Source organism: Protopterus annectens, chromosome 9.part0, assembly GCF_019279795.1.
Source record: "Protopterus annectens isolate FY-2018-M chromosome 9.part0, PAN1.0, whole genome shotgun sequence".
Classification (NCBI taxonomy): Eukaryota; Metazoa; Chordata; order Ceratodontiformes; family Protopteridae; genus Protopterus; species Protopterus annectens.
This window is the reverse complement of record NC_056743.1, coordinates 1,087,286,457-1,087,313,788: the sequence shown is the minus strand read 5'-3', so window position 1 is coordinate 1,087,313,788 and position 27,332 is coordinate 1,087,286,457. Positions and strand designations below refer to the sequence as shown.

Sequence of the window (27,332 nt, the reverse complement as noted above, 5' to 3'; positions counted from 1 at the left end):
GGCTTCTTTTCGGTCAATGATCTTTCCAGGATTTACCAATGTCACACATGATCTCGATCACGGAATCCTGCAAAAAAGACTTAGTATAGTGGCTTGTCTCACCCCAGGTGACTCTGGGCAGACCCTTTCTAGACCCCCATCCAGTAGCCACAGTGACCACAGATGCCTCCCAGATTGGGGGGGGGGGGCATTATCTGGGACAGACTGTCCAAGGAATGTGACCACCTCACGAGTACCACTTGCACATCAATGTTCTAGAGATGAGAGTGGTGCTTCTGACGTTGCAAGCACTTCAAGACTCTCTATCTACTGGAACCATTGCATTTCAGACAGACAATATGTCAGTGGTATGGTACCAGCTCTTACCCCTTGTGTCAGAAGGCCCTTTGAGTATGGCAATGGATGATGTGTTCCCAATGTTTTCTGATTGCGACCCGCATTCCTGGGAAATCCAATATGATAGCAGACAGGCTCAGCAGCTCTATCCTCTTGCCTCACGAGTGGTCCCTGAAGCAAGAAGTTGCGGACTTGATTTTTTGCAAATGAGGCCAGCCATACTGTGATCTTTTTGCCACTCCCCTCAACAACAAACATAGAAGCTACTTCGTCTTAGTCCCCCCACCGGGACAGTCATCCAGGGATGCACTTGTTCATGATTGGCCTCCAGGACTACTTTATGCCTTTCCACCTTTTCCTCTGATCCCAAAGGTACTTCAGAAAGCAAAGTTGGTGGGTTGCAATCTCATCCTCATTGCTCCTTACTGCCCTCGTCAGATATGGTTTCCGTTTCTCCGCCTTCATCTACAAGTGGAGCCTTGGATACTGGACCCAGTTCCGGACCTCCTGATGCATCAGTCGAGCGTGCTCCATCCCTCCCTCCAAACTCTCAAGCTGACTGCTTGGTTTCTCCACTTCCAGTCTTAGCCAGGCTCCCCAACATTTCCCCAGCAGTACAACACATCCTGGTGTCCTCTCACAAAACCACTACCAGAATGATTTACACTAGCAAATGGAAGAGGTTTTCGTATTGGGCAAATGATAATGATATTGATCTCTTCACTGCTCCTGTTCACAAGATTCTTGATTTCCTGGCCGAAACATTTGAACGAGGGGCAGCTGCAGCTACTAACTGGCTGCCATCTCCAATTTTCATGTGGGAGAGTTGGGCTCAAACATCATGTCCCATTGTCCCATAAGCTGTGCAGAGCATTCTTACGAGTTACAACCCCTTTACGGCCCCCGGTAAGAGGAACCCCCCCCCAGGGACCTAAATTTGTGTTTAGCCTGTCTGGTTCTTCCACTCTTTGAACCAGCAGCATCTTATCCCCTGAAATATCTGTCTTGGATAACCCTTTTCTTGGTTGCCATCACCTCAGCTAGATGGGTTTCTAAAGTACACGCTTTATCTATTAGCCCGCCGTATCTCATCTTTCACAAAGATAGTGTGTCTGTCAGAACCAATCCCTCCTTCTTGCCAAAGGTGTGTTCAGAATATAAATTCAATCAGTCCATTGAGCTTCCTGTATTCTTTCCTAATTATGGCAACAAGGCAGAGTATAGAATTGGATGTTCATAGACAATTACATTTTTATTTACACAGGACCAAAGACTTTAGAAAATCAGATCAATTGTTTGTATCCTTTGCTGACAATAAACAAGGTTCTCCGGTTTCAAAAGTGACCTTATCAAAGTGACGGTCAGACACAATCAATTATACGTACGGTTTGCATAAAAAGAAGATTCCAGGGAAAGCCAGATTGCGCTCAACCAGGTACTTAGCTACCTCTGTTGCCTTCCAAGCCAAATTGCCTTTAGATTCAATCTGTGCAGCAGCAACATGGGCAAATCCTCATACCTTTATCACTCATTACAAAGTAGATGTGGTCTCCCGGAACAGGGCATCCTTTGGTTCCACGGTCCTGAAGAGTTTGTTCCAGTGAGCCACCCAAGAAGCAGGTGCTGGGGACGCGGTCCTAACCAGCAAGAATGAAGGTGAGCTGGGACAACATAACATAAAGAAGTTATGTACCTATCATAACGTTCCATGTTTGTTGTCCTTCATCTCACCTTCCTTCTTGCGTCCCCCCTCTTTCCCCCTTCCTGGAGGATCAAGAGGAATTCCTTCATTGGTTACATGGGCTGAGTTTCCTGTTGACTTGCCAGGTTAGTTAACCATGCCTTGTTTTTCCTCTTTCCTTCCTAACCTTGAATGTGTAAGAGCTTAGTAGAATTTGCATTTACTATGATTGTCTAGTGTGGGCTATCACAAATGAGATCTGGGTAGCTACCGCTAGGCATGTTGGAATAGGGGTTAGCCTCAAGCCAGTATAAGCTCTCGAGCTATAGTAAATCGGCCGAGTCTTAACCCAACCAGCAAGAAGGAAGGCGAGATGAAGGACAACAAACATGGAATGCTATGATAGGTACATAACTTCTTTTTGTTTTGCTTGTGCTATGTATAGGACCCTTAATTCTATAGCTCTGAAATACCCCTTCATATAGTCCACCCTGTTGTACTGGAATAATCATCTTATACCACTTGACTCTTGCCGTCTTCCCCTCCCAGATAAAGTCCTTCAGCTCTTCATTAATTGCTAACCACAACTTCTCCACTGGTTGATAAAAATCTGCCTGACCTGTGTATAAGACTAAAGGGACTAAAAACATTTTGACTGCATGTGTCTTACTATCCATGTAACAAAGCTTCCATTTTCTCAGTCTTTGTATTATCATTTGTTTAATCTCTTCCCACATATCCTTAGCTGCCACACCAGAATCATTTTTAATCCATACTTCTAAATACTTTATTTTATTGTGTTCCCATAAATAAGGATATTGCTGAACCAATTTGTGTGTGGGTACATAATTTACCACTATTGCCTTTGTTTTAGCTTCATTCATTTTTTATCTAGAAATATTTGAAACAGTCTCAAAATGTTGCACAACACTGTAATGTCTCTTTCTTGTTTTGTCAAGTATAAAATATCATCTGCAAATAGAGCCAACTTTACTTGACTACCGTACCAGTTATATCCTTGAATTTCTGAGTCCCTTATTTTCTTTGCCAGTAGTTCTAAATGTAATGCAAATAACAAAGGGGAAAGAGGATACCTCTGCCTGGTTCCTTTGCTCAAGCAGAAATGATCAGAAAGGACCCCACCCACTTCAGTTTTCACATCCGATCCATCATGTATACTCCTAATCAATTTTATAAATTTTTCAGGAATTGCAAATGCCTGCTCGTAAAGTCCCAGTTTACTCTGTCAAATGCTTTCTCTGCATCAAGACCTACCAACAGCAATGGTATTTTCTTACATTCTGCTTCCCTCTGGATCATCAGTGTTCTCTTAATGTTGTCAAATGTTTGCCTCTCCTCCACAAAATCACATTGATCCATATCTATCAATTTTGGCATTACCTTTGTCTTTCTTTATCCATTATAGACATGAACACTTTATAATCATGGTTTAGTACTGAAATGGGCTTTTATGAAGCTGGGTCCAATGGATCTTTATCCTATTTAGATGTTATAGCTAAACACTGCTTTCTTCCAAGACGTTGGTACTTCTCCTGTTAAAATACTGTTAAAAACTTTCAGATCTTTATCAATTTTTTTCCTTCATAGCTTCCAAACTTCCACAGGAATACCATCTATTCCTGGGGACTTTTCCTCTCCTCCTATCCTATACATTAGTAATTGATCCTCATCTACCTCTAACTTTGGCATATTTAATTCTTCCGTAAACATTTACATTTGTACCTTTTCTTGATTTCCGTATTTCTTTGCTTTTTACAGACTTTCATAGAATTTCCGAAATATTTCTAATACCTCTACAGGATCTCTTTGTTGTAGGTTCCCTAAGCTTGGTGACTGCCCTTTTCTACTTTCTGTTGCCTGAGTCATTGTGCTAAATGTTTTTGTGCTGTAGTGTTGTTATCAAGAAACAGTTGCTTAACAGCAGTCTTTCTAAACCTGTGCATATTATCGAGGTAATCCCTTATTTTCTGCTTAGCATTCTGCAGTTGATCCTCTTCTTGTTCTGTGATATTCCACCTATACAGCAATACTTAATTTGTCAGTCCCTCTAAATAATTCATATTACTTCTTAACCATAGCTCTCTTTCTTTTATTCCACCCTGTTTTTAAACTCCATAATTTTATCTCACTTCCTAGCTATATTTTCAGAAGTTTCTGTCATCTCTAATAGCTCCTGAATAATCTCCACTACCATTCCTTAAATTCCTCTCTTTTCAACAGGTGGGTGAGAAAGTGTCAGTGTCTCATTTTGGCGCATGATCTAAAACAATTATTGGGTGCATGTCAAGACCTTCAATTAAATGCACATGTTCTTGTGAAATGTAAATTCTGTCTAGCCTAGCCCAGTTTTTATATCTTCTGGGAATAATATGTAAATTCACTCTGAACTCCTATTACTGAATTCACATCTTCCATTCCAAACATTTTCAGAAATTTCTTCAAAAATACTCACTCCTTTGTTATAATTTTCCATTCTGGGCCACACCCAGACACACCTTCACTGCTGCAAATCACATTCCAGTCCCCAGCTACAAGTAATATTCCTTGCTGAAAAATTATTATTTCTCTCAGAATTTTCTTAAGCTGAATTACTGCAGTTTCCGGTGGAGTATAAATACATGCTAGTGTAATCCTCTTCCCTTGCCCAACAGCCTCTTAGCACTACAAATCTGCCATTATCTTTTTTATCCTCTTCTATGACTTTTGGAGCTCCTCTTGCAATTAATATAAGTACTCCTCTTTTCCTTTGTCCCAGGTATTCTGCTGAATAACCATCCTGAAAACCTTTCTTTATCAAATTCACATGTTCAGTTCTTTCTAAGTGCATCTCCTGTAACATAGCTTTTTGCACTCTACATTTTTTAAATATAGTTCACTGCGCTCTTTTTTGTATTTATATGTGAGACTGTTGACATTTAAAGACATTACAAAAAGCATCATTGCATTAAAAAGTTATTATTCCCACCTTTTATGCATAACAACTTGTTTGTTAAATGTCTAGTTCCAGCTTTTGTATTACATGCGTACACTTTTTGGCAGGTCGAACTTTGATACACTTTCTTGTCATATCCACTTGAGCTTATGTCACATCTTACAAAACTTTTTGTTTTATTGAAAGCCCTCCAACAGAAAAACAGATACACTCCCAGTACCCCCTAAAACCTATTAACGTAGTACTAACAGACAAAACTATGTACATTTTCAAATATTGAAGTTTTAGCCTACGAATAGGAACAAAGGTCCCAAACTGGCAGCCAAACTCACAGACTAGAGTTTAACCTAAAAGAAAGGTTATGCATGCTAAAAGTGATGTGTGCAGCCTGTGCTTCTACTAAGTGCTAATTGCTTTTGTCTTAGCGTTATATCTCTTGCAGCAGGGAAAACCCCTGAATGCTTTCAGAGAACATTAGGTCCTAGCCGTTTCTTTTTTTTTTTTTTTGCTAGGCAAAAACCTCATAATATTCAATATTCTTTTTCATTTACTTGCTTTTTCTAAAAACATGTTACCAAATCAGCCTAAGGTCCGTAATCCAGTCATTCCCCTTATGCAAGAATGAGAAAAAGCACATGAATTTTTCTCGTCATGCTTTTTTAACCAAGCTTTTTTTTTTTTTTTTACATTGCAGTGCCTACATTTCTTAAAACTGAACAAGAAGAAAGACAGAAGGGAGAAAGAAAAGAAAAACAGAACAGCAACATGTGTTTACAATGCCTATTACACTTAACAGTAACTGAGAAAACATTACTTTATAGCATGTAAAGAAAACCACACACCACAAAAGTAGTAGCATTTAAGAAAAAAAAAATCTTTACTTACAGTTAACTTTTCCCTCCTCTTCCCCTCCCCAAAGCATTTCTCCGAACATTAATGACATGAAGTAAGGCATATGCTTTAGAATCCCCCACAAGTCCAACAGATTCTGAAAAAAGTCCAATATTTCCAGATTTTCTTCTGTCATGTTTCACAAATATAATTATTGCATTGTAAACCCACAATACATTATTGGTTTTATTCATGTTCATCTCCATCTCCCAAATCCTGTCTCTGCTTCATTTCCATCGTACACTCAGTTCTTCTAGTCAGCTCTCATGCTCCCTTCCTGCTGCCCAACATTTTCTTTTGAAACATTGGGTAAGGTTTCACAGGTGCAGTCTCTCTGGGGTCTTTATTACCAGAAGAACAAGAAGCAGAATCTCCTCCTGTTTCATTGTTTACCTTTTGTTGAATAAACTTTTGTATTTCCTCTTTAGCATATACTTCATCAAAAAATGATTCTGTCCCTCCAGGGAAGAATACCTTTAAGACAGCTGGGTACAGGAGTTTGAATCTCACACCAGCATTTCAACATTCCGTGAATAGTGGAATAAATTTGCTCCTCTTCTGCCCGGTGTACAGTGAGTAATCATTCTGCTTAAACACTCTACTGTCTCCCACTTTTAGTACTTTGTCCTTCTGTCACAGTTTTGTCAATCAGCATCCTCTGCTGGTAGGATTGCATTTTTGCTATTAAAGATGTTCTTCGTTTTTCACTGTTGCAGTCATCACACTAGAGTTATCTGTTGGATCTCAGTCGGCCCAAATACCAGAGACTTAGTATTCCTGTGTCGGATGCTGTCACTCCAGGACTGACATCAGGTCGTCAAGGGTATAAAAACAGGCAGCCGACGCCATTACATCAGTCTTTCTTGCCGAGGAGCCCGAAGCAGAAGCAGTTCGCAAGTGCCGGTCGGCCACTACCTGAATTTCATTTACAAACTGTATAATCCTGAAGTCTTCTAAAGCTAAGTACCCCGTTGGGGATCCTTTTTTCTTGCTCTAACTGATGTCAGAAAAAGTTAACAATTGTCTTGCCTGTGGAAAGCAAATACCTCATAGAGATTTTCATTCTTACTACATCACCTGTTTAGGCCCAGACCACGACATCCCTCGCTGTCAGTTTTGTGCATTGTTTAACACCTGAACCATTCATCGTTGGGCTCTCTTTGTTGCTAAATTCTTTTGCTCTCAGTCTCCATATTCTGAAATGGCTTCGGTAAGCCATCCGACTGCCGATATTCTGAAAAAACGCAAGGATAAAGATATAGAGAGACTGCATAGGTCCAAAACTGCCAATGATGCTTCCGTTAAGCTAGTTGCCAGTCCGCCGGTACTCAGTGAGGCGCCTTTTGCAGCCCCTGATGCCGGCTTCCGTGGATTCGCAGGCCTCTACCAAGACCCATTCAGATTCCGGTATGCTGCGAGACTATTCTTTGACTATGGAACCTGCAAATGTTTCTACCTTGGATGGGTCCGGAGCTGCTGAGCAGGCACCGGCTTCTGAGGCAGTTATTCGCTGTACCGATGTTCGACTTAAACAGACGACGATTTTTTAACCAAAACTACCGAGTTTCTTAGGCCCAGAGTACGCACTACACCTAGAAAACCGACGACCAAAGCGCATGCTTCTGCTCCCATGCTACAAAAACAAATGCTTAGAATGGCTGAAGACCTTATTACACTGATTAGGCGAAGTCAGCCTTCCCCTGATAAGAGACAAAGAGCCCAGTCCCCTTCAGCTACTACAGACCAGGAGTCCGATGACTGTGAGATTTCTGATTATGAAGACATGCCTTTATCTGCTTATGAAGATTCAGATGCAGAGGAATCCATTTCATCTGCCTCCCCTCCAGAGGATTTTTCTTTTGGTGAAACCTTGCACACCTTAAGGGAGCATTTCTACTGGGAATGCCAAGACCACCCTCAGTCCAAAAAGAAACTCAGATAATTTCTAGAGTTGCCTCAGCACAGACCTTTACCTGTACCGACCTTTCCTGGATGTTGTGGATGATGTTTTAACAAATCCAGTCTTACTCCTGACACTTTACCTCCTGCCCTTAGGTAACCAGACAAGTACTACAGAGTACCTGACACTCACAAATTTCTTTTCAAAAATCCTACTGCTGGCTCAGAGATCATTTATCAGGGGATTAAAGGTATCAAGGCTACTACAGCCAAGAATCCCACCCCTTTGGACAGGGATTCCAGAGCTTTGGACAGATGGAATAAGAAGGTATATACCTCTGCTACTCTAGCTATTAGGGCATTGAATTACCAGTTTCACATGCTGAAGTACCAGCAACATATTATGGAACTTAGTAAACAAAAAGTGGCTACCTTTTCAGACTGTGCAGAAAATAAAGAATTGCAGGAGCTTATGCACTCTGTAAGCCAAGTCAGCAAACATACTTTGCCGTGTGGCTTTGACTCCCTAGAAGCATCTTGCCGGGCAGCTGTCACTGGCTCTGTACTGAGAAGACATGCTTGGCTGAAGGAGCAGTCCTTGCCAGGTCATGTCAAATCTAAGTTACTAGACGTGCCTTTGAATAAAGACTGTTGGTTTGGCACCAAAGCAGAAGACGTTCTTAAAAAGATGGAAGAAAAAGCTAAGTCTATGCAGACTGTTAAAGAATTCTTACAAGTGCAACCCCCTAGATTCAGTAGGCATTGCCCTTCCAAACACTGGTCCTTTCCAGCCCCCTCCAGGTCTTCTCAAACCAGACCCAGGGGAAACAGACCACCCAGACTACAGTCTCAGGGTATGCAGAGATCTAAGCAATGGAGTGCCCCCATCCCTAAAGCAGGGAGTGGTAAGACACCTCCTTATGGAAAAAGTTCACAATGACTTCTCTACTCCACTCCCCAGCCCTGCCCAATTGCTTGTGCCCCTAGGAGGAAGACTTGCCCTTCATGCAAAAAACTGGATGTCCATCACTCAGGACCGGTGGGTCCTCAGCATTGTATCCCAGGGATACAAATTTTATTTCCATTTACTGCCAACCCCAAGCGGGTTTCCAGACCTTCCTCCAAAGCAGTGGGCAGAGGCTCAAAACCAAGTACTTTCCCTGCTCAACATCCGAGCTATTCAGCAGGTCCCACTACAGCAAAGGGGTCAAGGATTCTACTCCAGACTCTTCCTGGTACCTAGGAAAGAGGGTTCTTGGCGCCCAATCCTGGCTCTTTCAATTCTCAACACCTTCCTGGTGGTACCAAAATTCAAAATGCTTACCCTGCAACAGCTCCTTCCTATGCTAAACAAGGATGCCTGGTTAGTCACCCTAGACTTAAAAGAAGCCTGTCTGCACATCCCCAAAAGGGAGTCATGCAGAAAGTATCTACATTTCAGAGCAGGATCTATGCATTATCAGTTCCCTGCACTTCCCTTTGGCTTATCTACTGCACTCAGAGTATTCACAAAATGCCTGGCTCCAGCCATTGCATACTGCAGGCAGAGAAATATCCAAATTTATCCATACTTGGATGACTGCCTGATTCAGGCAGACAGGAATTGCTGCAGCAGCACCTGACATTTGTGAAAAATCTTCTCACTTCTTTGGGGTACACCATCAACGAAAAAAAGTCAAAACTGGTACCCAGTCAAAAGATTGAATTCCTAGGAGCAAGCTTGGACACAACTTCCCAGATGGCATTCCTCACTTCAGAAAAACAAGTCTGACAGGCTACTTAAAAAAAAGGCCACCAGAACCCAGCTATCAGCAAGAAAAATAATGCAAGCCCTAGGGTTCATGGCTTCATGCATACTACTAATTCCAGATACAAGACTGCATATGAGGAAACTTCAGTGGTACTTAAAAAGTCTTTGGTGCCAACATTTTCAGGACCTGGAAAACAGTCATTCCTATCATACCCTGTCTAAGGACAGAATTCCATTGGTGGGCAGAAGCATGCAACCAGAACAAGGGACTGCCTTTTACTCTACACCATGCTACCCAGACCCTAACCACAGACGTGTCAGACTGTGCCTGGGGGGCACACATGGACGGCAAATGTATTCAGGGCCACTGGAACCCAAGTCAAGTTCATCTGCACATCAACCAAAAAGAGATGCTAGCTGTACAGAATGCCCTGACAGCTTTCAGATCCCTAGTATTTCCAGGACAACTGCTGATAAAACAGTCAACACCACAGTTATGTGGTACATCAACATGTAGGGGGGAACCCATTCCTACCCACTCTGCACGTTACCCTGTGGAACACAGCCTTGGACATTCAAGTCCATCTGCAAGCTTAATTCCTGCCAGGCAAACAAAACACACTGGCAGATGACCTAAGCAGAAATCTCCTATATCCACACAAGTGGCAATTGGAGCCCAGCACCTTCAACCTTCTTATTCAGAAATGGGGGGACCCCAGAGGTGGACCTCTTTGCCTCCCCGTACAATAACCAGCTCAGCAAATTCTGCATCAGAAATCCTCACAGCAGGGCCTGGAAAGTGGGTGCCCTAGCTTTTCAGTAGGTAAACCTCTCAATCTGTGCCTTTCCCCCTCAGCCCCTTCTCTCAAGAATGTTACTAAAGATAAAACAGGACAGACCAAGGACAATTCTGATTGTCCCGGACTGGTCATGCCAGCACTGGTACCTCCCCCTGCACAGCCTGACACCGGTGCCACCCTGACACTTATAGTAGGACCCAACCCTGCTCTCTCAGCAGGAGAGACAGATTTTGCACCCACAACTGCAAACCTTAAGTCTTACAGCCTGGCTTATTTTTTGAATTCTCCCCCAAAAACCCTAAGCAAGCAGATGCTGGACGTCATTCTTGAAGCCAGAAGACCTAGCACAAGAAAATCCTATGCTGATAAGTGGAAAAAGTTCTGCTCATGGATTCAGTATAAAGGAGAGGACACGACACTGCCCTCCCTGCCTCTAATCCTGGATTACTTAGCAGATCTACTCCACAAAGGCCTGTCCTTCCCTTCCATTAAGATTCATGCCTCAGCCATTTCTGCTCATTACAACACTGAGCCACCTCTCTTCTCGCACCCTCTTATCAGACAATTCCTGAGAGGGACATACAACTTAGGGCCACCAAGGAGAGCACCCACCCCTGCGTGAAACCTTAACTTTGTACTGGAAAAGCTCACACTTCCCTGCTTTGAACCTGCTGCTTCAGCAGAGTTAAAATTCCTCTCTTGGAAAACATCTTTGCATCTAGCCATCACTTCTGCTAGAAGAGTGCCTGAGCTACAGGCACTGATGGCTGTGGAACCCTTTATTATTTTCCATGATGACAGGGTTTCCCTCAGGACTTAACCCCTCCTTTATGCCTAAAGTGGTGTCCAGTGTGGCTCTCAACCAATCCATCCATTTGCCAAACTTCTTCCCTAATCCTCAAAATAAAGGGGAAAGGATCCTGCACTCCTTGGGCATGCACAGACAACTCAGATTCTGCCTTGATAGGATGAAGCCTTTCAGAAAATCTGACCAGCTACTAGTGAGCTTTGCAACAGGGGCAGAGGGCTAGGCCATTTCAAAACAAACTATTTCCAGATGGATAGCACACTGCATCCATTTCTGCTACAAGCACCATGGGAAACCCACCCCTCAAGGGGGTCAGAACACATTTCACTAAAGCAACATCTTCCTCTACAGCATTTCTCAGGGGAGTCCCTACCAGGGACATCCTTGAAGCTGCAACCTGGAGTTCTGTACACACCTTCACCAAGCATTGCCACCTGCCTATCTTTTCCAAATCCAGGGCAGGTTTTGCTACAGCAGTCCTGCAAGGCATACTAGCCAGCCCTAATTCTTCTTGACTGCCTCCAGCCTTCTTCAGCTTTGGGAATCCACCCAAGTGTGATGACTTCAACAGTGAAACATGAAGAACATAGTACAGTTGTGTACACTTAGCATAAATGTAGATGTTCTAGTGTATTCACTGTTGCAGTCCTGGTTTCTCACCCTCCAGCCCCCTGTTTTCTCCCTCTCTCTTTTGTTCTCTTATCTAGGACTATTACTTACCCCTTCTGGGATATTGGTATTGGTATTTACTTTTTACTGGTGGTGTTTTCCCCACCATAACTTAGCTCCCTATTTGGGGGGCTCCTGACATTTGGGGCAAGAAAAACTGCTGTAATGGCGTCGGCTGCCTGTTTTTACACCCCTGACGACCTAACGTCAGTCCTGGAACGACAGCATCCGATGCAGAAATACTAAGTCTCTGGTATTCTGGCTGACTGAGGGCTACCTGCAGGCAGATAACCCAAGTGTGATGACTGCAACAGTGAATACACTTGAATATCTACATTTATGGTAAGTGTACACAACTGTGCTTTCTCTAGGTTTCTTTGTCATAGCTAGGTTTGGAGCATATACACAATATGCCCTGTCAACTAACAACTCCTGCTCTGGAAAACAAGTCCAGTTGCTTGTTTGTGCTTTTATATAATTAATGCAGTCTGCTCCTTCCAGTTTCTCTGCTATTGCTGAAAATCTCAAGTTTTCTCCATGTGCTCTGTCCTCTAGTTCTATTACTTTTTGAAATATCTCTTCCTGAGCAGTCTGATATTCAGCAAGCCTTTTCTTCATTTCAACTTCTGAGTTTTGCAGCTTTATCACCTCATCTGAATGTCTGTTTAAAGTTTCTTCCATTTTTTTTGTTTTGATATACTTCATCGGTGTTTTGTTTATTTTAACCAGGTCTGTGTGCAGTTGTCTTGTATCTTCCTGTAGGTTACTGGAATTCATGTCTGGAGATTACATTGCTTTTTGCTGAACAGCTGCAGAACTTTCCCCAGTCAGTGTTTCTTCCTCACTTTTTGTAGCTGATTTTTTTTCCAGGTCCTCTGTATTTCTTTTTTCTTGGCATCCAGGGAGTACGCTTTGTAGCCAGTTACTGAAATTAACCCACACATTGAGAGAAGTAGAATTAAGCTGTTACTCAGTGTACAGCCATCTTGGAAGTTCCTGTGCCCTTATATCTTTGTAAGAAAGTCGGTGAACTGAAACTGGTTGTCACAATCATAATCATAGAGGTTCAGTTTAAATGGAAATGAGGAGCTGGTTTTCTTATAAATGGTCTTGGTTGCAGTGGTTACCTAAAATTGTTAGTACTAAGTAACTAATTTAGTACAAAGGATGGTGGTGTAGATATGGCACTAGACCTTCCTTGTGATGGTGATTAGGTTAAGTTCCTGCACTAGATGATGAGGACAGTAGTCTGAATTGTCTAATGAAATTGTTTCTTGGTTAGGAATAATACATTGCCCTGGTTTGGTTTAGAGTTGTGTTATTGTAAACCATGGGTTTGCTAAAATGAATTATTTACCACTTCCACAAGCAGTTTGTAGTGCGTACTGTCCTTTTGCAGGCTTTCATTTTCTTGATGCTCCTTTATGTAGTTATACAGGGATTGTTCATGTCACCATGTCCATCATTGCTATCTCTGCATCCCTTTTCCTTTTAACTTTTTTCCCAGATGTTAATGGTATATGCCATCACTCTTACTAGCATTTTTTCGCATGATTCTTTACTTTTGATTTATGTGCTCTGCTTTTAATTTTCTCCTCAGGAGATGACCCCTAAAACTGTTGCCAGTTCTACACCCACGCCTGCCATTGTTCGTCCAGGATCATTGCCACTACATCCAGGGTATGACCCACTACAGCCTACTTTACCATCACCAACATCTGTCATTACGCAGGCTCCTCCTTCCAACAGACTTCTAGGGTAAGTGGGATGTTTTCATTACATTTCAGAACATGTAATAGTTCCATTGAAGAAGGGAGAATGCACATGCTCATTTCATCTTGAGTTTCCATATATTTCAAATTCAAACCAGAAGAACACATGGGCGTAGACGCAACTTATGATGTGTGGAACTGGCACAACAGTTTATTATTGTGAAGCTTTCAAGTTTAGACTAGCATCTTGTGTAATTATCACTTTAGGGGTTTTCTTAGCATTGTTGTTGTCTTTTACTTTAGTCTGATGTTTTGTCATTCCCACAAGTTAGAGCAGTGATCTTTTAGACTTTTTGGCTTCCTTTCTCTTAATGAACTGAAGGAACCATTGCAGTTAGTCATTTAGCATTTAGTTTCCCAAGTGTAAGTTAATAACGTGGATGTGAGTGATCTGACCCTGCAGTAAGAAATGTAAGTGTGTGATAATTGTTACCAGAGTGTAGCCACTGTCCATTTGGAGCTGTACATTACTTTCTAATGAATATAATGTGGGATGAAGATTTGTTGCTTTCAGTAATACTCAGAGTAAAATTAAGGTTAATACGTTATTCATGAGTATGTACATGCAGAAGTGCCAGTGCAAGGAGCCAATTACCTGCCTACAACATTTAGTTTGTAGTTACCCCATTGAACATCTGCAGACAGTGTTCCAGCTACCCATGCCTCCAGTTGTGCCCTTAGTTAATTTGGTTTAAATTAATTCACTTCCCTGATTTAAAGGTACAGATAACATATCCCTTGGTGTAGTTCAGATTTGTGTTTCAGCAGGTTAGTGGACATTGCAAAAACTAGGTTTCATATTCTTGATATATGTACCACATACAAGCAAGTTAAATGGAATAAACATTTTTAGTTCTAACCAGTGTATAGGTAAAGATTACTGTTTTAGAAGTGTAATTTAAAACTTTTGATAACTAGTTTATCTTTAGCAGTTTAGAACATGTTTAACAGATTAGCTGACCTAATGATTATCAAAGGGCTCACTGCTGCAGTAAGATTCATTACACCAAGAATTATACTATAGGCAGATAACTGCTAACCATATGGTCAAGCTCCAGTGCTTTTTGGACATTCCCACACAGGGCTGCTTTCTCCACACCGTGAAGGCCAGTGTGACACATGGTGTAAAGTGGAGGGGCACCCACCCATACCTACTTCATTGCTTATTTGCCATGCAGACATTTGGAAGTCTGTCCTTCTGTGCCATTGTTTCTCCCAAAATATTGATATATTATTTATATTTGTGTGTATATACAGAGTTTGGGAATTATCTTTATTACTTCAATTTGCTTTGCAGCACATTGTGATTGACCTAATTACATCTATATTTTGGAGATTTTACAAGGTCAGTGTCATCCCCTGGAAAGTCACCAACAAGTGTGCTAGTGGATAATAGATTACACTGAAAGATTACATCTTTCGCAGTAAGTATATGACTGTAATCAGTGATGTCCTTCTATTCCTATGTTGTAGTATTCTTAGTGTGGGATTCCCCGCCTCAGGTGACCTCAACGTCGGCTCCTATACAAAACCTTAAGCCTGGCTGCTGTAGGTGCGTGGGACATCATGCGTAGCGCCATAAACCAGGGACCTTAAATGTGACGTCTACACGCACAGACCTCAGAACTTTTCAGCCACAGTCAACGTCACATTGATCGCTTTGCTCCTCTACTCTGACTTCTAAAGCTAAGTATCCCGTTCAGGATTTTGCCTTTATTTGCTTGAGCTTGGTTTGCTGTAGTTACCGTTAGCTGATGTCAGCTAAGAAAGGTAAATGCCAGTGTCGGTGCCAGACACCGCATAAAGCTACTGTGATGCCCATGCCCTGGCCTAGCAATCAAGGAGCCTCAGTCCTCACCACTAACACCAGAGAGTGCGTCTCATATAAGAGGAAAGGATAACAAATACACACAGTAAATTGCAATTTCCCTTAAGAGCACACAGAGATCACAGTCAGTCCGAGGCTGGTCGCTCCCTTGCTCCCCAGGTCCCCAATAAGTCTCCCCACTGGCACAGCTCTAGGGTCCAGATCTCAGCCTAGCTGGCAAGCTAACCTCCTCCAACCAGTGCTTCATGTCCCTGCCCAAGTAGCTGACACACACACTTTGAGATAAGTATTTATACAACTTCACAGACACTCCTGGGAAAGGCTGACACAGATTCTCCAGCTGAGCCCCTATACCCAGACTATAAGGTAGTAATTACTGCCACCACCAGCTAATATTTATCAGCTACCCAAAGGCCCTTAAAAGGGTGTCCAGTTATTACTGTGCAATATTCTTATCCAATAGTAGTATAATTAAGCAATCAAGGCTTATTGGAAGGGCTTATTACAGGATCACTTATAAGCATGCATTGTACTCTAGAGCTTAATTTATCTTTACAAAAACCAGCCACAGTTGAAAAGAGTTTAAAATATTTAACAACAAATACAAAAAACACAAGACAATACTACTACACCACAGTGCTATTCAAACTTAAAATAATTCCGTAGTACAGTTCTGACATAACAGAAAAACACTTAGTCTAATCTTTATAGTCCTCGCTATTTCTACAAGAAAACATACTTCTAAGATAACTTACTTAAGACAACAGGCAGTGCTGAGTTAGATGTCCAAGATCAAAATGCTTACAGTCTCTCTCTGAGCAATAGTTTTTAAAATCACTAACACACATTTCTACTGGGCCCTCCCAGATTGTCATTTTGACACTTAGGTTTTCCCAGTATACACATTACATCATTTTGACACTTAGTGTGGAGTTCCCAGGCCAACAGGCTACATTATTTTACAATCTGACACCTGCTCAGGAAACTACAACAATAAAAGACATTTCACATGTACACTCTAGTAATTATTCCTTAAGCTAAAACAATAGAAAGAATGTGATAGCCCAGACCAAATGGCTCCGAGCTCTGGAGATCAAAGAACATACAGAACATAATTTTAATTTCAAAGAACATTTGAAATGCTTAGCTTAGTTTTCCTTACAGCAAATGGCAATGTTGCTACATTGTTGAAACAGCATTTCTGTACATTTAAGACAAAAGCCTGTATTTTACATTTATATTTACAAATGCCAGAATTATGTATCAAATTCTACTTGACTAGGCTGGCAGCCTTCAACCATCTATTCCAGTCTTCACAGATACACACAACCGCTGCATCTTTTGTCTAGGCTGAGAGCATGACCATACCGCTTGCTCCATTTGTCAATCTTTTGTACCCAAGACCCTTCATAACCATCTGGCCGCCCTTAACTTATACTTAAAACAGAGGCTCAAAAAATTTCCGCTCAGGCTGGATCTCAAATCAGCCACTCCGACAGAAGCACCATGGAAAAAAGTCCAAGGTTTCAAGGCCTACTTCCTCTGTCTCTCTGCCATCGGACGTCCCACCAGCTTCCGATTTAGGAGTTGCACGATGTCTGATAGAACCATCTACTTCAGCGGCTCCCCTCGAGGAAGCCACTTCAGAAGTAACGGCCAGCACGTCCACGGAGATAGCTCTGACGTCGGTCCCAACTGATGTCAAAGGGGAACCAGATATCATCGGGCGAACGACCGGGATCCCACTGCCTGAAACTCCTAGCGATTCCCCAGCTCCTGAACCCAGGTCCTCTCCGAGACCTACGCCTTTAAAAAGGAAACAGAAAACAAAGCACCAGACTCCACCTTCTGAGGGAGTTCCAGACTGGCAATCTTTTACCACCTCCTTGATGCAGGCCTTCATGGCCCTTTGGCCCACAGCCTCTTTCCCCTCTACTATTCCAGTGCTTATCCCTAGGCCTGCTTCTGCCACTTCTCTCCTTTTGCCTACTGCCCAAGAAGAGGATGAAGAACTGGAACCCTATTATTCATCTTCAGATGAATCAGTTTCCTTTTCTTCACAAATTGCCTTCCCTCTTGAATACTACTCCCTAGATGAGGAATCCATAGAAGGAGACTCCCCACCAGAGGATATCACATTTGGGGAGACTATCACTAAAATGGAAGAATACTTTAAATGGGACACTTCCCAGATGACTGATACCCAAAGGAGGTACTTTGAACTTCTCCAAGTGGAATCCCCCTCGCCTTCTGCCATCCCACCAGTCATCCCTGCCTACCTTGATGCTTTCACCTCAGCATCAAAGAACCCAGACTCACAACCACCCACCCCTAAGAGACCGGACTGGTTCTGCAAAGTCCCAGATGATTAAAAATTCCTAGTAAAACCACCCCTGGCAGACCTTGCTGTAATTGCTGTATCCCCTGATAAGCAGTCTAGACTGATTCCTTCTGCATCTCTTCTGCCTACTGATAAGGATAGCAAAAGCATGGACAGGATAGGAAAGAAGGTTTACACCTCCTCCACCCTGGCCTACAGAGCTATCAACTACCAAACCCACATGGTTAAATATGCCTTGGACCTAGTATCACAACCCTGTACTCTCTTGGCATCCACCCCTGACTGCCCCACCAAAACTGAGATAGCATCTAAACTGTCCCTGGCTTCCCAGGTAGCCAGACATTCTATTAGATGCAGTTACGATGCAGCAGAGGCCTGTGCTAGGTCTGCTGCTTCTGTATCAGTACTCTGCAGATATTCTTGGCTATGCCTCCAACCCCTCCTAGAGGATTTCAAGTCTAAAATCCTAGACGCTCCATTAGACCACAACCTCCTGTTTGGCAAACCGTCTGCAGACCTTTACAAAAACCTGCAGGAAAAAAGTAATGACCTTCAAGACATGAAGCACTTACTTCTGTCCCCCATCCCTTAATACTACAGGAATTATCCTGCTAAGACTACCTTTATCAGGAGCCCCCCTTCCTCTGCTACCCCTTCCTCTTCCAGGCATAGGAGAGGAACCAGGAGGCAAACCTCCTCCAGACCCATTGCCTCACAACCCCGTCAAAGACAGCCTTTTCAACATAGAAGTGGACCAAAGAATGCATGACTGTGTCACCCACCTCCCCTTATCAGCCCGCCTCTCCCATTGCCTCCCCATTTGGAAACCGTTCACATCAGACTGCTGGGTACTGACAGTCATACAAAATGGATATTTTCTTTCTTGGAAGGAAAAGCCCCTTCCAAGGACATTTCTTTTCTCCCCAAAAAATCAGCCCCAACCCTCATTCCTCACATACTGCAAGACCTTCTGACATTAGGAACTATAGAACCTGTCCCTCCAGGACAGGAAGGAAAAGGCTTCTACTCAAGACTTTTTCTGGTCCCCAAAAAAGATGGCCCTTGGAGACCAGTACTAGATCTATCCTTTCTAAACCTTTTCTTAAACGTTCCATCATTCAGAATATTGTCCTTTAAACCCGTCTTCTATTATTGCCAGCCCAGACCTTTATGGCCTCACTAGATCTAAAGGAAGCATATCTCCATATTCCCATAAAACCTTCCAACAGAAAATTCATGTGTTTCACTGGGCCCTGCTCTCATTTTCAGTTTACAGCCTTGCCCTTTGGTTTGTTTACTACTCCCAGGGTATTTACAAAATGCCTAACCCCAGCCATAGCTTTCTGCAGAACCAAAGGTGTCCAAATTTATCCTTACCTAGACGACATCCTCATTCTGGCCGAAACTGAGGACATCCTTCAAAATCATCTGAGGTTCGCCACTTCCCTAATTCAAAGCTTGGGATTCACCCTCAGCCTTCTAAAATCATCCTTAATCCCACAGCAGGACAACATTTTTCTGGGCTGCAGGATCAGAACAGACCTGATGCTGGCTTTTCTCCCTCAGGACAAAGTTCTGTCCCTCTCCACCCACTTCCAAAGCTTATTACACATTCATCAGATATCTGCAAGACAATTTCTGCAGATCCTGGGACTTATTGCAGCCACCATTCCCATGCTGCCCCTACCCAGAATGCACATGCGAAAGCTTCAGTGGTACCTGAAAAATTTGTGGTCACAACACCAACATCCCCTAGAGTACCAGATTACCCTCCTGCCCTGCCTCAAAACATAACTAAGGTGGTGGACCCAACAAATAATTCTGAACCCAGGCCTTCCACTATAACCACCCTTCCCAACCCAGCATATGCATACAGATGCGTCAGACCTAAGGTGGTGGTCTACCATGGAAGGCTTCATGGTGCAGAAGGCCTGGAACCCTACCCTCCAAAAGAAACATATCAATGTGAGGGAAATGGCTGCAGTTCTTCTAGCCCTGAAAGCCTTCGTCCCTCTCCTTCAACCAGGCACCCTTCAGATATGCACAGACAACACCACAGTCAGGTGGTATCTCAACAAACAGGGAGGGACCAAGGCCTACCTCCTATGCTGGATAACATTGCAAATTTGGGACCTCGCTTCCAGGCACAGCTTTACCCTACAGACAACATACATCCCCTCTCAAGACAACAAACAAGCGGATATTCTGAGCAGAGCATCCTCTCTACAGCACAAGTGGCTGCTGACCAGGGATACTTTCAAGACATTGTCCACCGGTGGGGCACACCTCAGGTAGATCTGTTTCCCTCCCCCCAGAACAGCCAATTAAAAACATTCTGCACCAAGGATCACTCTCCCCTTGCCTGGAGAGTAGATGCCTTCAGCATTCCATGGAAGGGGCAGTTTCTTTATGCATTTCCACCCCTCCCTCTCATTCAAAAAGTCCTCCTGAAAATCAGGAAGGACAAACCAAAAATCTTGCTGGTGACTCCCTATTGGCCAAGGCAGCATTGGTTCCCCTGCTTCTCTCATTAGCCAAGGATAATCACCAAATGTTACCCCACAAGGTGGACCTACTCACACAACAAAAGGGAACTCTTATTCACCCTCACCACAGATGTTAGGCCTAACACTCTGGGTGGTAAACGTCTAATCCCTTTTAGACACCACTACTGTGAGGACATGTTTTTAGTCCTGAGGGAGGCCAGGAAACCTACTACTAAGGAGATCCTATTTATCAAAATGGGAACATTTCTCCAACTAGTGTCCTGCCAGACAGACCCCCCCCCCCTCCCTAGTCCTTATCTATGTGTGTGAACTAATTAAGGCTGGCCTTTCATACTCTTCAGTGAAAGTCCATCTTTCAGCAATTTCAGCCCGTCTACTACTAGATCCCCCTGTACTATCAGGGCTAGATGTCAAACTATTCCTGAAAGGGGTCTTACACATCAGACAACCAAGAAAACCCATCTCACCCCCCTGGGACCTAAACTTCGTTCTGGAAAAACTAACAAGACCTTCTGACATTCGAACCAGCTAGTGCTGCTGTGCTTCAGATGTGTACATGGAAGTCTGTACCTGCTGATGGCCATTACCTCAGCTAGAAGCATGTCAGAGTTACAAGCTGTAATGGCCTGCTGTCCCTACACTACCTTCCACAAGGATAGGGTGAGCCTACGCTCACTAGCCCTTCCTTCTTGCCTAAATTGGTCAACGAACTGTCCCTAAACCAATCCATTCACCTGCCCACCTTCTTCCCCTTTCCAACTAATGACGTTGAGAGGATACTCCATTCCCTGGATGTGCACAGACAACTAAGATTTTACCTAGACAAAACTAAGTCCATCAGAAAATCTAATCAACTCTTTGTATCCTTCCACCCTAGGGCCCTGGGCAAGGCAGTCTCCAAACAAACCATTTCCTGTTGGAAACTATTTCCAACAGCTACTCCCACCATGGCAAACACTTACCCCAGGGGGTAAGAGTTCACTGTGCCAGGGGAGTGGCAAGCTCCAAAGCCTTCCTCAAAGCCTGGACATAGCCTCCATCCTGGAATCAGCCACCTGGCCCCACTATTCACACCTTCACCAAACACTACAAATTGGACCACGTTTCTAGAGCCCGAGCAGGGTTTGCTAGTGCAATCCTGTAGGGTTTTGTGGAATCAGCTACATCTGCCTCCACCCTTCCTTCTAATTAAGCTGTGGTACTCTCCCACACTAAGAATATTGCAACATAGGAGTAGAAGGACATAGAAGAGTTGTGTAAAATCTTACCATAACCGTAGATGTCCTTTTCTTCCATGTTGCAGTATTCCTTCCCACCCACCTATCCCCTTTTTTTACTCTTGACCTATTTTTAAGGCACCCAGAAGCTGTATCCTAGATCAGGGGCAGATTAACAAGCATATGACACTTTGGACCTCTGGCTGACATCTCTTATTACTCTCTGTGGTACTGTCCGACTGGGCGTTTAAGTTCTGAGATCTGTGCGCGCAGACGTCACATTTAAGGTCCCTGGTTTATGGCCCTACGTGCAACATCCCATGAACCTACAGCAGCCAGGCTTAAGCTTTTGTATAGGAGCCAATGTTCAGGTCGCATGAGGTGGGGAATCCCACACTAAGAATACTGCAACATAGAAGAGAAGGACATCTATGGTTATGGTAAGATTTTACACAACTCTTCTTTTTTTAGCAGTAAAATCTTTTTTACTTGCCTTTTCTAGAGTGCAGAAAATATCCTATTCTTGGCCTGGGGGGCACCATCTCTTAATCTGAAGGGAGGGTGCATTGCAAGCATATTCAGCTAAATACTCTAAATTATGAAAAAAGATGGACAAAAATGAACTGTGTAAGCTTTCACAGGCAGAGAACACAAGACCTTTGTGACCTCTCAGTACTTCCAAGGTCTTAGGGCACTGGCTGTTTAAAAGTACAACCTTATCAGCCCTTGGCTGTGATGTTTACTGGTGGTATGTTTGTGCCTGCTGATGCCTGTTTGGAGGTCAACGGCATGATACTGGTATTTCATGCCCAAGATTATCAAAATTTCATTGCTGCCTGCACTGGTTCCAAGTAGTGGAAGAATAAAAGCCCTGACAATAACGCAGTTTACTCATGTTTGAATAGTGTGCCAGGTGCCGGAGGAGCTGCTTAAGGGAGGATGGGACTGCATGGCCAGAGATGCCTCATCCTTCCCAGTTTGCTAATCTGCCACATGGATGTGGAGGTGCATAGGCAATGAATGCTTGATCTGATGTCATTTTCATTCATTCCTCAATGATTGGGTTCAGATTCGACTCAGCTGCTTTTTACAGCTTGTGGAACACTGAAAGTTCTCAAGCTTCTCTCATGCTCATAATTCATTATTCCCCTAGAATACCTCAGATCTCGTTTGCCACCTTCAAGTACGGACGTGATCTCAGTTAGCTCTTCAGCTGTGTTGTAGTTGTGAGTATAAAAAAAGGCAGATTGAATATATTTTTCCTTTTATTTTCATTCTAGAGTAGTCCCCTCTTACCTTTCTATACTTTTTAGTGTAAGTTTTATTACTGTTGTTGGTATTTTCTTGGCTTAAGTTCCTGTCATATCTCAACAGTAGTTTCTATTATCGTCATTGTTAATTTTTCCCTTTAACATTTCCTTATCCCCCCCCCAAAAAAAAACTTTCCTTTCTCTTAGTATGTAGCTTTTTGGATATGTGTTATTGGAACGGCTGAAAAAACATCTGGTTTTAAAAAACGCAGGGCTTGTGTGGCCACAAAATACTTTTGTCAGATGTCCATGATTCATATGTCTGCTGTGTAGGCCTGGCTTATTTGAATGTGTCTTGTGATATATGTAAGGCCTTTAATCCATGGGCTTTGGTGGATCTTAAAAATAAGCTTATTTTGAAAGGTTTACTTCCTTCCACTTCTCAAACAGTACCTGTGAAAAAAGAGTCAAAGAAACGTCCTTTGGACCCTTGCAGATCTTCTTCTCCGAGCTTGGCTACTGGTGCAGAACCACCTCAAAAATTACCAAAACACTTGGATCCTGCAGCTTCTGATGCCAAATCTGTGTTATCAGATCCAACCCACTTCAGTCCAAAGAAGCTTCCTGGGATCCAAAATGATTCATCTCTGCATCCCATCCCTGTTCCTAAAGAGATGCCACCAATCCAAGACCTCATCCATTGCATTATCTTCTCGATCCTCCAGAAGTCTGAGCAAAGCAGATGTAGATAGGATGATGAGGAAATTTCTCTCAATGCAAATACAAATGGGGGTTTTCTCTGCTCCTTCTCCATTGGGTCCAGAGACCTTCATAAGTACTACTCCACCAATTTTGTCTCCTTCATTGCTACCTTTGGTTTCAGAGCAGTTGAAATCAAGAATCCCAGATCCGTCCATATCTGTTCTGATGTTCTTCTTCATATCTTCTACTCTGGTACACTCTTGAGTGGACTGGCTCTAAGCGCTTTGGAGCCAGATGGCTCTTGGAGCTGTAGCTCCAGTGTTAGAGTTAACGCCAAGATTTCAGAGCCATCTGTGTCCCTTGGACCCTCTGCCCACGACATCTTGCTTACGACCCCTGCTTCGAGCAGTTTGTCTTTGGGTCAGAAGGAGTGGACAGTTCGGAAGCACGTCTTCAGAGCCATTGGCTTCTACCTTCCCTGGGCGTTCTGCCTTTGAGGTAGTGGAGTTTTCTCTGCATAGCAGTCGTAGCAGCTCACTTGAGACTGCAAGGATTATGGGTGTTTCCTTATTTGGTTGACTGTCTGATAACCAGTCTGACCAGGAATCAGTTGATCAAAGCACAAGATCCTGTACTCCATTTATGCTTTCATCTAGTAGTTACTATCAATCACAACAAATCTCAACTAATACCAACTAAGATATTGCAGTTCCTAGGTGCTTTGTTCAACACGTCTTCATTGACAGCCTCTCTTCCTCTTCCAAGGGTTCAAATGATATGATTCCAGGTCAAAAAGATTATTCAAAATTATTCTCTCTCAGCTCGAATGATCCTTCAAACATTGGGATCAGTGTCTGCTGCAATAGTTTTGGTTCCATTAGCAAGATGTCACATGAGAATCCTTAAGTGGACACTAGCAACTCAGTGGTCTTTTCTTCTCCAGTCTTTGACCCAGATTAAGATAACTCAGTCATGCAAAACTTACCTTCTTTGGTGGATTTACTCCGATCAACTTCTTCCATGGTCGCCCCTTTACTTCTCTTTAGCCCAAGGCCATAGTGACCAGACGTTTCCTAAATCGGGTGGGGAACACTTGGTCTTCTGAAGAGGCCAATATGCATATCAGCATCCTAGAAATGAGAGCTGTTGTCCTAGCCTTGTAGGTCTTCCAAGACGGTTTGCCCTCTGGGACCATTGCGATTCAGACAGACAATATGTCAGGGGTCTAGTACATCAACAAGCAAGGAGGAACTAAATCTTACCCCCTTTGTCAAGAAGCTTTGGGAGTGTGACAATGGGCATTGTCATCCAGATGATTTCTGATAGCAACTCACATCCTGGGAAAATCCAGAGTGGTAGCAGTCAAACTGAGCAGGTCCATCTAATGCCTCATGAGTGGTGTCTCAACATGAGAGTGGTGGTAAAGATTTTCTGTCAATGGCTCCAACCGTGCTACAATCTTTATTTAATCTTTTTGCATTTCCTCTCAACAAGTGCAACAGGTTCTTTGCCCTGATCTCCCCACCAGGGGAATCACTGAGAGATAATCTTCACCACGTTTGGCCCCCTGGTCTCCTCTACTCCTTTCCCGCAGTACCTCTAATCCCCAAATTTCTTCAAAAATCTCCAAATTTCTTCAAAAGGTGTCATGACTGAAGAGCACAGTCATCCTTAATGCCCCTTATTGGCCTCATCAGATTTCATTTCCCATTCTTTGGACTCATTTCCTTCATCAGCTTTGGACTATGGATCCAACTTCGGACCTCCTGCCTCACCCAACAGACTCTGTACACCTGGACATTCTAGGCCTAAGATGACCGCATAGTTTCTCCAATTCTGCTGATAGCTAGATAGCATGGGCTGTCTTCTCCTGCCTGTTACATTCTCTTATCCTACAAAGCTTCCACTAGAAAGCTTTACAAAAACAAGTGGAAAAGGTTTGTTTTTTTGGGCACAGCAAAAAGATATTGGCCCCTTTTCCACACCAATTCCAAAAGTTCTGGAGCTCTTGGCTACAGTTTTTTTAAAGAGGGAACTAGTTCCTCAACTGTTAAGGTACAACTAGCTGCCATTTCTAATTTTCGCATAGGAATCAGTAATTCATCTTTAGCCCCTTCCAAACTTCGTAGGGCTTTTGTAAGGGGTAATTTTCTTCTCAGATCTACTTTTGCAGATCCCACTCCCCCATGGGATTTGAGTTTAGTGTTACAGTTCTTTACCCAAACTCTCTTTGAACCATCAGAAAGGAACAGCGTTAGTGTAGACAGCAAATAGCTCAAGATCCAGACCTCCCTTTTTCTCTTCCTGTTACAGCTCCGTGTGTAACCACAGATGCCTCAGATTTTGCTTGAGATGCCATTCTATAGGAGTAAAAGTGGAAGGCCTGTGGAACTCTTCAGAAAGACCAAAGCACATAAATGTTAAAGAAATGTTAGCTGTGATCCATGCTGCGAAGCCTCTTCATCTGTGATCCCTAGGCAACATCACAGTGATATGGTACATTAACTATAAATAGATCTTATCCTCTATGCAGGCTGGATATGATAGCGTGGGAGATGGTTTCATTATTGTTTAACCCACCTAGCATACTGCAGTCTGTCAGAATAAAATGTAGCAGAAAGTGAGCTGACCAGGACCAGGACAGATCTTCACAAATAAAAATTGAGTAGGGGTGGGGGGGTCTTTCAGGAATTGTTCCACTTGTGGGAAACACCTCAAATAGATCTGTTTGCCTCCTTCCAAAAGAGATAATTAAACAAAGTCTGCACCAGGACTCCTTGCATGCAGGCCTGGAAAACAGATGCATTCTCGTTCCCGTGGCTAGGGTTGTACCTTTTTTTTTGCATTTCCACTAATTTCCAGGGTAGTTCTGAAGATTCAGAATGACACTCTAAATATCACTGTGGTGACTCCCTTTTGGCTCAGGCAATATTGGGTCTCCCTTCGTATGGAATTAGCCAAGGGCACTTACCACAAACTTCCTTACAGATTGCATATACTCACACAAGACAAAGGGGAGTTTGATGCACCCCATTCCTACACAACTTCAACTAACTGAATAGATAATTCAGTTTTGATACCTTTTAAGCACGTCTTTCATGAGAATGTGCAGCATGTACTAAAGCAGGCAAGAAAGCCTGCTACTAAGAAATGTTATATTGACAAGTAGAAAAGATTATGTGCTGACTGAGGTCACTGTTAATACTCCAAACAAGTGGGTTATCACTGCTGATGTCTAGTCGGGGTACCAAAGTTTAACCTTCCCTAGGTTGTACATCTGATGCGTCACCTCAGCTTACCATCATAAGAGTATAAAGGTGGGCATATGAGTGTAGATCCTCAGACTATCTCGCTGCCAACCTGAACGCAGGTCGTGTATCCATCAGACTGATTGTTATTTGGTCATTGGTACCATAGCTTCATTAAAGACAGACAAGTGTCCATTGGGGAACCATCCTTTACTTACCTATTTTGTTGTGCTATATCTGTAATAGAGGTCAGCTAGAAGGGTAAGTGCAAGTGTGGTAGGCAAATCCCATACAAAGATATTCATACTCATTGTCTTTTCCACTTAGTTGTGGAACATGACTACAAGGCCTGCTCCATCTGCCAATCCTTTGTTCCAAAGATTTTGCAATCTCATTTGACTTTTCTTAGCACTTTCTTTGAGACCCAATTTCTAAAGCATGTAGCCCACACCAAGATGACATATCCCACTTCCCCAGATGTACCTCCACCCCTCAATAAAAAAATCAAAACTCACAGGCCAAATACCTAGTCTACCATTTCTGCTGCCGTAGAAAAAAAGCAAACCACAGATCATAATCTCAGAGGTCCCTGAAGACATCCCACAGATTCTAGTTAGGGAAGAGATACCTGGTAAGTTAATAGATGCACATCAAAGGTCTGAACCTCCTTGCTTGGTGTA

General features: G+C 43.1%; 1 protein-coding gene across 4 annotated transcripts in view; it reads left to right on the top strand.

The window, feature by feature from the left end:
- LOC122811822 (cyclic AMP-dependent transcription factor ATF-7-like) overlaps positions 1-27,332 on the top strand; it is a 2,228,331-nt gene that overhangs the window by 1,556,840 nt on the left and 644,159 nt on the right. For all 4 annotated transcript variants that reach the window (XM_044083930.1, XM_044083931.1, XM_044083929.1 and 1 more), the window contains one exon: positions 13,388-13,545. In XM_044083930.1, the coding sequence (XP_043939865.1) occupies positions 13,388-13,545 (158 nt within the window). The remainder of the gene's footprint in view (positions 1-13,387; positions 13,546-27,332) is intronic.